The following is a 14235-nucleotide window of genomic DNA, read 5'->3' as shown; positions in this document are numbered from 1 at the left end:
TGATTCTATAAAATGTAGAATCGTTATTTTGTACTTATTTTTTTTAAAAACTGGGCTGTGTGATGAAATTAAACCAGTGAAGTGGAGATTAATATTAATGTAAAAAATCCTTTCAGCACGCCGGAAGGCGGAGGTAGATATTTCATCAGTGCTAAGTAGGGAAAAGATTTCCAACTTAAAATTAAGAAAAATTTCAAATTTAGTCAACACGACAATGGTTGTAGTGAAAAAGTTTCAGATGTTTAGCATAAGACAAGCCCCATTTGCAATTCCTACAACGTTTTGGTCATCCCAAACCGTAAGAGTTGGTCATATCAAAAATTGTTTCAGACAAAGGTTTTAGGTAATGTTTAAAGAACGACCACTTTAAACATTCGATATTGTGCCTATTAAGGGGGGGGTATTCGAAACCCATTCTTTCCACCCCTTGAACCAATGGTTGATGATATCCAAAGACTTTACTTACATAAGTTTTAGCCTTACCCAAAGAATAGTAGGAACCTTCAACCAATTTGATATTTTAAAATTAGAGCGATATTTTTTTTTTTTTTTGAATAATCCTCACCATTTTTATCCTCATGGTCCGATTTTGGCAGTTAGTGAACTTGACTTTTTTTTTAGGGAACAATTTGAAAGTGATCGGTGCAAAATTACAACTTCAAAAGGTGTAATTGTCCAAAAGTACAACTACGGTTTGGAAACCAAAACATCAAGGAGGTTTCACATGCTCATGTATTAACTTATATATAAATTTATGAGATGTGATGTAAATTTTGTACCTCAATTCTCCTATCTCTTGTAAAAAAATATACTTTCATTTTGCAAAACCATACTTAACTTTTTTAATACTGCTGTTTTAAAACAACAAAAAAAACTTTTACTAATGCACCTAATGTGTTTTATATCTGTTTCAGGAAGCTTACAGACTGTGAAAAATGCTCAGAGTAATGCAGTAACAGTACAGGAAAATACTTTGTAAGAGATAAGCCAGAATAATGAGCAAATTACAGAGTATTTCTGAAATATTTTTTCCCTCTAGACAGCACTTTAATTATAGTAATTAATTATAGTAATATAAGTTTCATACACTTCATAATTTATCCATCAATTTTAATAATCATGAATTTTAGCAAAATCATAGCAAAGAACTTAATCGGTGATGTAATTTTTTTGTCTATAATGTTTGAAATAATTATTTTTGGAGTAAATGCAATAACTGTTATTTTTCTATATATAGTTAATATATATATATATATTCTAGTTAACTTTGAGAATTTAATGTAGAGAATTTAATTGTGGGAAAATTGATGTAAACAATGTTTATTGAAATTAAACACAAATTTTAGAAGTTAAAATTTAATTAGAAGTTTTTAATTTATAAAAAACGTTTAATTAGGTTTTTCATAAAACCTAAGTGAGATAGAGGTCGATTTAGGAATAAAAATTCCTAAATCGACCTCGATTTTAGGAATTTTATTCGATTTAGGAAGTACCAAATTTACCCCTCAATTTGTACGCCAAGAATTCTATTACAGTTTAATTTCACAGAGGGAGTAGAAAGCAGGGCTAAATGTTTCACGAGCCGAAACTCGCTAAGGAATTTGTTTTCTGAACTGTTTTATATGAACAATGTTTTTCTTATTTTTGGCTATAGAATTATCTCCTGAGAGTTTGTCCTGCAATTTGGAATCACTCTGTATAAATCCTATTTTAAAAATCAACAAAGACTGATTTTTCAAAAGAAATTTAATATACAGTAAAAGCTAGCTGTGAGGTAATTCTTTTATAACTTACTCCTGAAATAAAATCCCGCAGTCGTTCGTCCTTTACAGTTCTAAGATTTTTTTAACATTTTTAATATGTATTTGCGAGTTCACAACGGTTCCGTAATCGCTAAGTTAATACGCTAGACCACCCTTTTTGTCCCAAAAACAGACAACCTTCTTTACTGAACGTTCTTTGAACTTCTTTGGTCTAGGAGATAGTGAATGTCACCATCGCATCGAATGCTGTTTTTCTGGACATTCAAATAACAAATTTAGCTTTCTTCTCCGGTAACAAAGGAATCAAATAATCAATCACCTTCATTTTTTAATGTTACAAATCGTGCGCTGTGCTACGATAGTTTTTCCTTGTACGTGTCGATTAACATCTTCGGCATCCATCCGGCACACAATTTTTTTAATCAAAACTTCAAACATCCGAAAAAAATTTAAGATAAAAAGATCTAAATCAAAAATCTTGAAACATCAAAGATAACGTTGATGGCGGAAAAGCGCTGGTTTTCATGGCGCTTGATTTTCGACAAATTCTTCAATCAAATCATCTGTTATCACAGACAGCTCAGTTCTTCATCGTGAATGTTCGTTCATCCTTCTCGAAATAAACGGAACCACTGTTTTACTTTTCCGTCACTTATAATATCTGGCCCTTAAACGTTACAGATTTCCTTGTACACCTTTGGCGCAGAATTATCTTTTGCCATTAAGAATCAGGAATTGTAACGATCATTATAAACGGATTAATATAAACAACTAACATCAAAATGACTAGCTATTGCTGCTATCAGCTGAATATCGATTGAATTAACTAATTACGCAAGCGCCATCTATTTAAATCACCTGTACAGGAGGCAAATTCAAAACTGACCTTACTTTGAAAATACGTCTTTTATATATAGACACATTTTATTCAATGGGATATGCTGTCGATGGTAAATCTCAATTTGTTATAGAGATCTAGTTTACGTTTCTACAGGCGGCTTAAGAAAATTTGATGTTCCCTGTAGAAAGTTAGCGTATCATTTAAATAACATTAAGACTAAGTATTTGGATTTTCTTTGAGATCGTTTTACAATAAACGCTTATGTTATCAATAAATTACTAAAATCAATTTTTACTTAAATAATTTCCCTCTAGTGATCTGACTACAGCGATCCTTTGGGCTTTGTAATTATATAATTGCTTTGAAGCAAAGGCTATGTCATTCTCCTCTTACCAAATTCCACGTGAGCATATATATACCTCTGGTTTAGATATCTTGATGGATACTGTTGTGGCTATGACAAAGGAGACATTATAAGCTAAGAAACTCTATGGTACTGAAGCCGAGTTTCTATAATTTTTTATAGAGGTTTATTTTTTTTCTGATTGCTGTTTAAATGTGTAACATAATAACGATATCTAATATTCACTTATACCATGTAAAGAACTCAATGAGCAACTTATTTTTCACCTGCACAATATTCAATTGTAAATTGAATAAATGTGTCAACCGTACCTGTTTACTCCAATACACAAAGTAGCTTTAATTCAACTTATAAGAGAGTGTCTCATTATACTTTTTTTGTCTATTTTAAATAAATTGGTGAACCGTTTTCTCACCAATTTATTTCAAATAAAATTTTCTTTTATAGTAACAGTATTAAATCGTAGATGAAAATTTTAATTAAGAAGTTTTTCAAACACTGAAATTTATGCATTCCCTTCAACATAATATATAAATATACGCTCAGCTGATTTTCATTTATGCCTTCTTTATTGTGATTTATTTTTTGATTATTTTTTAAGATTTAGTAACTTTATATTGTTTCATGCGTTTACATATTAAATAATTAATAAAAACTTTTAATTGTTAAAAAAAACATTTGATTCATAATTTTACAAGTTGTTAAGCAGCCATTGTGTGAACATCGGTTAGTGATGTGAACATTTCGTTTTGTTTCAAGTGTTAATATAAATATGCTTCTCTTTGTGTTAACATAAAATAATTATTCTGCGAGAACAGTAAGTAAAGAACTTAAGTGATTATTTAAGTAATTATTTAAAGATGAACCTTTTCTTTTATGAAATATACATTACAGTTGTTACCATTGAACATAATTGGAAAAAATTGTCTATAATTTAAAAGGTCTGTAAGGTACAGACCTTACAGCATTATTTTCGGCTCTGTCATAGCTGTAAAAATATCTAAGATAATAGATTTATAATTTTCTTGTTAGAAAACTGAACATCTGAATGGATTTATGTGTATGTTTTGAATTAACTCTGCGAATATTTTTTGTTATGTTTAATACGTATGAATCTTTGTTTTATGGCAAAAAATCTTTTAAATATTATGTTTGTGATTTTTCTTCTTCATAATTTAGAATGTTCCATTAATGTAAAAGGAATTTATGTAGCCATATATAAAATTCACAATTGTGAGACTTACATTTTGCGTAACTGAATAGCAAGATATTAATGTTTTTCATTGTACAGTAATAGTCTGTTAAATAATAAGGTAATTTAATGATATACTTTGTGTATGTAAAAGAAATATTAAAGGTAACAAACAAATTTACCTATATTTTAAATTAAGTGTTGTATATAAATATCGTACATGGAGATTTTGTGCAGTCTTAAAGTATTAAAATGTGATAATGTATTTATGCAGTTTTTATAAATATGGTTATATAATTTTGATTTTATTCTGTCAAAAAATAAAGTTTAATTCTTTTGGCAAAAACGAGCTGTGTCATTTTATTTTGTAATTTTTCCCAACAGTACCATTCATAGAATTTTAGCATTATATCTTAAATTATTGTTAGATTGATAGATTAATGGTATTTCATTAAAGATTGAATGCACTAGTCAAGTTTTGTAATCATTAAAATAAAAGTAAATAAACATAGTACAAAGTAAAAAACTTATGTAGAAAAAATAATGTAAATTTTACAACATGACTAATGAAGTTCATCGATTTGATGCACAAAAGGATAGCATGTATATTCCCTAATCCTATTTTAGATGACAAATAAAGGTGTTAATTTTAAGCACGACTGAAAGCTGGAAATGGTAAAGAAACAAAAAAAAAACAGATATATTATCAAATTATTTAATCGCTGGTTTTCCTGAGATAAAGAAAAATGGAAAGTACCTAGAAGATTCATGAAGAAATTGAAACAAATTCTCTGATAATCAGTTGTATGATTCTCTCATAAACAGTTGTAAATCACAACTGCTTTACCAAACAGTTTTCACTACAATTTTACAATTTCTAGTTCTCCATACAAAAAAAAAAAGTAACTAAAAATGGACGTATATTAAATTAGTTTTAAAAATAACCACGCATTTATAAAAATTTTTTTTTTGTGAAAAATAATTGAGTTTTGTACTTATATCAGAGTAATTTTTTTTTCATCTTTTATTTTGTATTTATAACTTTCATCAACACAGTAAAACTATTAAATACGAGTGTAAAAATAATGTGTCTTTATGGTTCTACTCTACAAAAAATTCTTTATATTTAATATCAATTAGAAGATATTACTGTCTTATGAGATAGGTACTGACATAGTCACAGCAGATTTCTTAGTTGCACATATCTTGAATCGTATTATAAGCTGATTCCAAAATCACCAATTTGGGATTATTTTAAACCAGATTACAGTTTTTGTTTTAATTCCACAATTAAATATGAAAATATTAAATCAGCTTTAATTCAACTTATAAGAGAGTGTCTCATTATACTTTTTTTAAATAAATTGGTGAACCGTTGTAGATGAAAATTTTAATTATAATTAAGAAGTTTTTCAAATACTGAAATTTATGCATTCCATTCAACATACATATAAATATATGCTCAGCTGATTTTCATTTATGCTTCTGTATTGATTATTTTTTAAGATTTAACTCTGTATTATTTCATGTGTTTACATCTTAAATAGTAATAATAAGAACTTTTAATTATTAAAAAAAAGAAAAATATTTTGAGATTGTTGTATTGATTTTTTCACATTCATAATTACACATGTTCATCTTTTCTCATTTCATTTAATTTTATATGTATATGACACGATTATGTAAAAAACATTTTTGATACATATTTTTCTCGAGTTTGTGTTAAGCAGCCATTGTGTATGTGAACATTTCATAATGTGTTAAAGAATTGAACACCTGAATGGATTTATGTTTAACTCTGTGAATATTTTTTGTTACGTTATGAATCATACTTATGAATCAATCAATCATACTTATGAATCTTTGTTGTGTGAGCTCTACTCTTTGTCATATTATAATCCGTATGAATCTTTGTAATATCTTTTGAAGTCATACATATGAATCTTTGTTGCATGTCAAAAATTATGTTTGTGATTTTTCTTCTTTATAATTTGGAATGTTGCATTGAAATCAAAGGAATTTATGTAGACATATATAAAATTCACGATTGTGAGATTACATTTTGTGCAAGTGTAAGATATTTTATTTTAAGAAAGATTATAATGTTTTTCATTAATATCTTAGTGATATTAACAGTGATTGTCTGTTAAATAATAAGGTATTATTATTATATAATCCTTTAAATTAAGGATTGTTGTATATAAATTTCGCACATGTAGATTTTGTGCAGTCTTAACAAAGTATTAAAATGTGATAATGTATTTATGCAGTTTTATAAATATGGTTGGTTATACAATTCTGATTTCATTCTGTCAAAAAATAAAGTCCAATTCTTTTGGCAAAAACGAGCTATGTGTAATTTTATTTTGTAACTTTTCCCAACAAATTAAACTCCATGTAACTTTTCATGTTGCTTGATAAAGTGGGTAAGTTTTTACAGATAAGCACTACCTTCATTGAGATCTAATCAGTGGAATAATTTATCATTTAGTATTAATCATTTATAATAAACAATCGTAACAGAAAGAATTACATGATTTATTTGAAAGTATCTTCCTCATTTAACAAATAAAATTAGTGAGTTTTAAATTAATTTTGTTCAGATTTTAGCGTAATATAATTTAATAAATATAATATATTTTTATATTTAATATAATACATTTTAATAAATGTAGGTTTCAACTCGCCTACTTAATGATGCACAAGATTTGACACTTTCATGTGGCGATGACATAAATACTGCTTCAACTGTTTCTGCATATCCTAAATATTTTTTTTTAAGTGTGTAACACATTTTCTGATATGATTTTACCTGAAAGTATAATTTATGTTCTATTTATCTGGGAAATAAAAAACTGGCAATTTTTTTCTTATATATAAATGTATACTATTGATTCGGCAATGAGGAAATTTAAATATAGATAATTTAGTTTTTGAATATTCTGGAATATAGTAAGCAACAAGTTATTAAATTTTATTTTTGGTGACAGTTCTATTTATTTAGTTCTATGTAACTTTGTTTTAACAAAATTATAAATTGAATTAAGGCTTACCTTTAAAATTGAGTGAGACTTCATGTTGTCTTCTTCATTGGTCAAATATGTTGTATCATATCGTTCTGCTAAACTTACCAAAATGCAGATGATATTCAGCCCTACAGACAACACTGCACCACAGGAATTAACGCTATGTAGAAATCATTATCTCAGAGAAAACCGTAATCGGTCATTCTTGCAACTTATGTTACAAGCGCTATAACCATGATAAAGACTGGGTTAGTGTATAACAACAAATTAACATGTCTTTCTGTATTGAAACAATATTATACAAATTACCTCAATTCTGTAAGGGATATAATGAATCATGTATACAATTAAAATGAAGTAGGCTGAATTATAGATACTAAAGTATTATTCCTACAACAGTAAATTAAGTTGCGGATAAGTTTTAACAGGTGAAAAACATAGTAAATATATTAACACAGAACACACATTTTATGATTAGAACTAAATTTTATTTAACTCCACTTAAAACAACTTATTAACACTCGCGTCTAATTATGACCTGTGGCCAGCAAAAAAGAGGGGTCTGCTTGTTTCAAGAATTCAAGTTTCAAGTTATTAATTAAATTAATCTGTCTGTGGTTTCACCTTTTCTCAAAATAATTAAAACTGATAATTCTGAAGCGGTTAATAAATTAACATTTTTTATTTATTTTTACTGTTTTTTTCTATCTTTGCTGAGCTAAAATATTTTTTTAATCGCAAATAAGAAACGTTAAAAATAAAATCATTATTATAATTATGTGAACACATTTATATTGAGTTCGGCATCGCCCTACACCAGAGATTGAAATGATTCACTTGATGGAATATTTTTTGTCTCTGTGATTGCTATTCTTGTACGGAGTTTCACTGTATTAACTGTGTTCCATATAATAAAAACAATGATACCAGGAAGTAATTAATTAAATAATTATTAATTCATTCTCTTTAATAATTACAGCTATTACCAGATTGCTCGTAAATTACTTTCTTTTCTACATAGTTCTATATATTGTATTTGTATATAAACTGTAAATATTCAACATACTGCTGAATTATTTTATGATATTAACCCTTCCACATATTTTGAATGGAAGAGACACTTTTATAGAAAATGAAGGATGAAGTTTAAACCAAGTTTTAATGAATCTGGAACGATAAAATGATAATTTATACGTGTGCAAAGTAAAACGACAAATATAGTTCCCAAAACCCTTGCAGAAGGCCAACATTTTTAAATGCAATCGGCATCGCTAGTACTCCTGAACCAAGGCTTGATTTGACTACATGTAATAAAGCTTCGATATCTCTATAAAAATACAAAAATAACTTTCAATTAAATATGAAAGTTAATTAAAGAATTAGTACATACATTCATACTTCACAACCTGATGGTTCCAGTGCAAGTGGCATGTCTTATAAATTAGCATCTCAGACATAAACCTAACCTAACCTCCCAGTACGGGAATAGTTTTACCAGAAGATGTTAAGTATGAATTATTTAATAATTAAAACCAAGTTTGATATTATATTTTTATCGATCACCTGTGGTGATCTATAAAAATGATGTAAGCTATTTCTATTTAGTTAGATAACTACATACTATTGAATTTGTGAGTTAATGTAGTAACAGTTCACATCAAAGATCGAGTTGTATCAAGTCCATGCAAGAGAACTTTATGGAGGCACACTTGGACAAATGGTTTTTATAGGTTTATTTTGTGCTTTATATGATAAATTAATAATACTGGTCCTAGTGGAGTTGTATCTCTTTATCCCTACTTTTGTCAATTTTACCAAATAAAAAAGTTTTTTCTTGTCTTTAAATTTCAGATAAAAATTGTTATCACATGGCAAACTGAATTTATGTTTATATAATTAAATGTAACAGAAATAAAATTAAAAAAAAAATTAACTAATTGTACTTTAAATATTGATGATATATGGACAGTTTTATTCAATTGATACAAAAATCAAGATATTTTACTTTTCTCTCTCTCTCTCTCTCTCTCTCTCCCACCCTCTGATATTATGATATCATAATGAAATTAACTGTTTCAGAGAATTAAAGAATTTTGAAAAGTAGTGAAAAATTCATTCATTTAGCTAATACCAGAAACAAAAGTAGGTTATATTGCATTGTTTTATTTTATTATTTTTTTATGTAATAAAACTTCATGGTATTACGCTTAAGATTTTATTTATACTTAAGATTATAAAAATTGAGCAGCAACGATCTTTATTATTTTTTTTTTTGTTGGAATTATTAAATTATAGATAAAATTTAATAAGATTGTAATATCAGGTTAAAATAAATACATGTTCTACGTAAAATCAGTGATAATCACAATTCATCTAATCATTTAAATTGCTCTTTAAAGGGCAATTTAAAGAAAATGACAATCATCTTTTCATTCTCTTTAAATTACCAGTAGTTAATTCTACACTTAAAATAATAAAAAGAATGCCCTGAGGTAGATAATCTCCATATCTGGAATATACCATCTGGGGCAATAACAGTTATACGTACAAAACATATAGCGGGACTCCAAATCTTTTCCTCGAAAATGTGATCATTCTTTTTTAATAATGCTGATCTTACTTTCAACTTCAGATCGATACACAGATCGGATTTTGGAAACTGGTTTACACCATCTTTTGAAGTGCTAGATCTCCCTTGGATCTCTGAATTACTCTTGAAGCAGAATGTTTTATTGGCTACTTTGAATCCCAGTGCCACGTTTGCTGTCTTCTTCAATTCTGAAAAGGCTTACAAGTTGACTTGCTGATTAGATATGCTGCGCATCTTAAAAGAATAGGATGTAGATGGCAATTTTCTGGGGTTCATAGTAAGATTCCTTGAACAATGTTTTTAACTTCAGAACCATTTACACTGGAAAATGTACCTTAAAGTACTGATGTTCTATAATTTTATTTTCTTTGGCTGTAAACAACACTATAAAATTTATTAAAAACCACCTTCATGTGTTCATTATATGTAAATGATTTAACAGCCTATATCCATCGACAGCTGCAAAACGTTTGCTTCAAAACTTCATTTATGAATGAGTCATAAGGTGAAATTATCTAAATTAACAAAAAAATCTCAGTATGAATGCATTGCCTGAATTAAGCGTGTTAGAGAACTCAAAATTCAGTGTTTAAGACATTTTGATAGGTTAACAAGTAACAGCATAATATTTACAGTAACAGCTTTTGGGGTGCAGATGAAATGTGTACTTAAATTTTACTGAATCTTGGTAATGTCTAAATTCAATTAGTAGTTTACTCCTCAGAGTGTACAATTCTTGGGATGTTGGATCACCATTCGTAAAATTTTATTTGATTTGCTACCAGATCATTCCTGTCTAGTCAAATAGTAAGCACTTTAATGAAGAATGGTGAGCCTTTCCCTCTCTGGTCGAGTCTGACCAATAATTATTTACATGCATCATAAAGGGACAATCTTAGCATCTTCTGTGTGATTTTGTTTTTAATCCACAGATTCCCATTTAATTTAGTTTTATGATTATTCAAGCTCGGGGAATGTTTGTTTTATCTTTCCTTAGTATGAAACTAAATAATGCTACATTTACTGTTCATTAGTATATTTACTTAGGTGATTAGTTATAAGAAAAACAGACAATAAGCGTGTAGTATTACAGAATTTCTGCAATAAAGATACTTCTTTATAAGGTGAAGCGATTTACATTGATGGATTTAACCAGAGCAGTTACATTAGATATTCCTTTATGGCATATTTTCTTGGATACAGATTTTATGTATTTGTCTTACTGGTGCAAGGATGCAATAAATCTTTCAAAAAAATATATATACTGTAGTTTGAAATAAGCTCTACTTGAGAACGTTGATACAAACATATATCTAAAAAACATTTTGTTATAGAGTTACAGCTAGTGAAAGATTTTTCCTGTATTTCAGTTTTCCTGGTGAAATGAGTTCATACTGAAACTTTCTGGCATTAAACCGGATGGTTTTGTATGACTTTTAACCTCAAAAATCAAATAAAATTGATCACAGAACTGCATTTCCTGCAGTTTTCATAATATTTAACATAAAACAGAAAAAATAGCTCTATATAAAATATATAACAATAAATATAAAAATTTATATAAAATATATAGCTCTATATATAACTCTATAAAATAGCTCATGTATCTTCTTAGAGCCATCTCTTAACCTAAGTAGACCGTCGTAAACTATTCTTAATTTTAGGTGGTTGCTGTAAATAAATAAATGGAGAACTTAAATCTTTAGTCGTTAAAACTTTTCTGAAATATATTGACGGAAAAAATATGTTGCTGTTAAAATATCTTAACAAATTTTAAGAAATTTGAAGGAAACTAATTGGAAAACAGTTATTTACTTTAGTTCTAGAAGTACCGTTATTCAAATATCAGTTTGATAAACATAATTGGTTTGTTATAAATTTTATGTGTGTGTGTGTTATTTCTTACACACTTATTTATTTTTTAGTATAATTTAGTATTTAGTACAATTCAGTATAATTATTTATTTTATTTACTTATATATCTAGTTCTGTACCTACTTTTATTATAACTTATGTTGTGTTCATGGATTGGCTTTAACTTAATGGTTTTATTTACAGGAATATCAAGCATGCCATTATTGTTAACTGCTAATCTGCTGGAGAATTCAACTTTACTACAGTACCTGTATTAGCACCACCAATAATTATAGATATTTTTAATGAAACTTAGTTGTTCAAAGGTTTTTATTGTAAATTCAAATAATGCATTTAGCGACATGAAGTGTAAAACAATTTTGAATGTAATTATACATGATGGTGTCTGAGTACAATTATATAATTTTTTAAATGATTTTGCCTATATATTTTAAATATAAACACACACACTTACTTTTCTTGTATATTTTAAACATTTAATATTTTTAAGTAGAAGTGATTCTGTCAGAAAAGAATATGTATACAATCTTAAGTTAAAATTTATTTTTCATATCATGATAAAGACAGATTACTTGTGTTAATAATTCATATTTATCTTAAACTATTTCAGTGACATATTGTAGAGGTTATGATAATGATAAAGTTATTAAGCGGAAATGTTATCTATGTATAATTTATTTTCTTCTCTGGAAATTTACATAATGCTTGTAATGTATATTGCATTTATGTTGTATAGTAAATTACGTTCGCTTAATCTTTATTATAATTATTGAAACTAACCTATAAAAATATTTTTAAAGTTACATTTGTTCCATGCAAGAACTAGGACCGTCGCCTGCACTTTTACTTTACTTAGAAAGCTGTACAAAGATTTTCAAGATATTTCTCAATTAAATATATTGTGTTACAACAGAAAATTAAGTCGGGACTATATACCAATACTTTTGTATACTTTTGATTTTTTAGCGGTCCTGATTTTCAGGGCTTAAAAACTGATGCGCATTAATTTCATTTGTGCGATTCATCTGGAAAGGGTCATTATCAGGTATTATTATTTTCTCATCAGATTTCCTACCAAAATGTGAAAGTTCCTACCAGTCAGTGGCTTACTGAATCTTTATAGACAAGAAAAAAAACATTCCTACTGCACCTTTTGCTCTATGTTAAGCTAATTCAGAGACTGCCACTGGATTGTTCCAGCTCTGCTTCTAAACAAGGCACTAGTGTTCTTATTAGGTTTTAAAAGATCTTTGCTTAATTAAATGAACGCAAACAATTAAAATCATGCATGCTGTTCGTACTTGTTGTAAATAAATATTACCTTTCAAAACCCGATTTGAACACCTACATTGCAACCAGTGGTAGCAACACAACATTCAGAAATCCCAGCATCAATCTCTAAAGAAACAGAGTTCCACCCCTCAGTCATAACCTTGAATCTATTAAATTCTGCAATGTTTCTGCTAAAGTTTAACTCGCTGTATAATTTTTCCAGTCGGTTCTCCATTTGTGCAAACAGTTGGGTGGCTGCAAACTAACTAGATTACAATTGATCTGGCCAACAATTTTGAGAGTTTTTTAAGGTACGTCTCGCAGAAATGTTTGTACTAGTTCTCTCTCTATTACCTCACATTCAAATACTGTTTGGGAGGATTAGGTAGAGTAGAGGGCTCAAGTGAAAATTATTTGATGTTTTTTTTTTGTAGCATCTTCATATTATTTTTTAAAACCATTTTAATTAATTTATAGCATTATTGTTTAAACTGCAGTAGAATATTGCTCAGTCAAGTTTATATAAACGGACCATACCTTGGATAACTAAATGCTCAGGTAACAACAGTTTGGCCCCATTAATTTTGGTTTAAAAATAAATCTATGCTTAACATTTCCACAACTTATACTTATATTTTAAAATATTCTATTAGGCCAATAAAATAGCATTTTTAAGAAAACTATATATATATATATATAGTTAATAGAGTATGACATTTAAAGTGAATATTTGAAAGTAAAAGTAAAAATTACTCTAAATAAAAGTAACAAAAATTTATTATTTTATTACATTAAATAACTTTAAAATTTTAAACGTTGAAAGAAGTCCTTTCACGACCTTGTTCTGCAATTATTCCATGCTTCTATGCTGCAACATTACGCAGCCACCATAGTGTCAATGAAGAATGTTACTGCTTTTAAATATTTGAGGGTAAATTAAATTTTATATTTATTTATAAAATAAATAAATAAATAATAATTTATTTATTTTTTTATATTTATTTTTTACATTGTTCTTTACAAAAATAAATTCTATTAGTTTGTAAATTATTTAATTAAAAAATAAACTTCAAATAGCATGGCAATTACACTATTTGATTTACTGATTTAAATAATAATTTTTTAAAGACAAAAACATAATTTATTAAGGGGAAAATGTGTTAGAATTTCTGATTTTATAATTTCAACAACTGCAAACATATATACAGTTTTGTGGTTTAATGTATTATCTTGTAGTTTAATCTGTATTAAACCACCAAACATTTCCTGATAATGTAAATAAAAAACCTCAGTGCAACCAAATACCAACCAC

At 27.7% G+C, this 14235-nt stretch overlaps 1 protein-coding gene across 10 annotated transcripts in view; it reads left to right on the top strand.

The window, feature by feature from the left end:
• LOC142334128 (signal peptide peptidase-like) overlaps nucleotides 1-12066 on the top strand; it is a 67642-nt gene extending 55576 nt beyond the window's left edge. For 9 of the 10 annotated variants that reach the window (XM_075381871.1, XM_075381876.1, XM_075381874.1 and 6 more), the window contains one exon: nucleotides 915-4524. In XM_075381871.1, the coding sequence (XP_075237986.1) occupies nucleotides 915-932 (18 nt within the window). In that variant the 3' untranslated portion in view covers nucleotides 933-4524. Of the gene's footprint in view, nucleotides 1-914; nucleotides 4525-11834 lie in introns of those variants that run through there. The other variant, XM_075381868.1, reaches the window with a different exon arrangement.
• Nucleotides 12067-14235: the final 2169 nt, after the last annotated feature.

The sequence above is a fragment of the Lycorma delicatula genome, chromosome 13 (assembly GCF_047948215.1).
Source record: "Lycorma delicatula isolate Av1 chromosome 13, ASM4794821v1, whole genome shotgun sequence".
NCBI classification, from domain to species: Eukaryota; Metazoa; Arthropoda; class Insecta; order Hemiptera; family Fulgoridae; genus Lycorma; species Lycorma delicatula.
The sequence above is the reverse complement of the archived record's forward strand: the minus strand, read 5'-3'. Positions and strand labels throughout refer to the sequence as shown.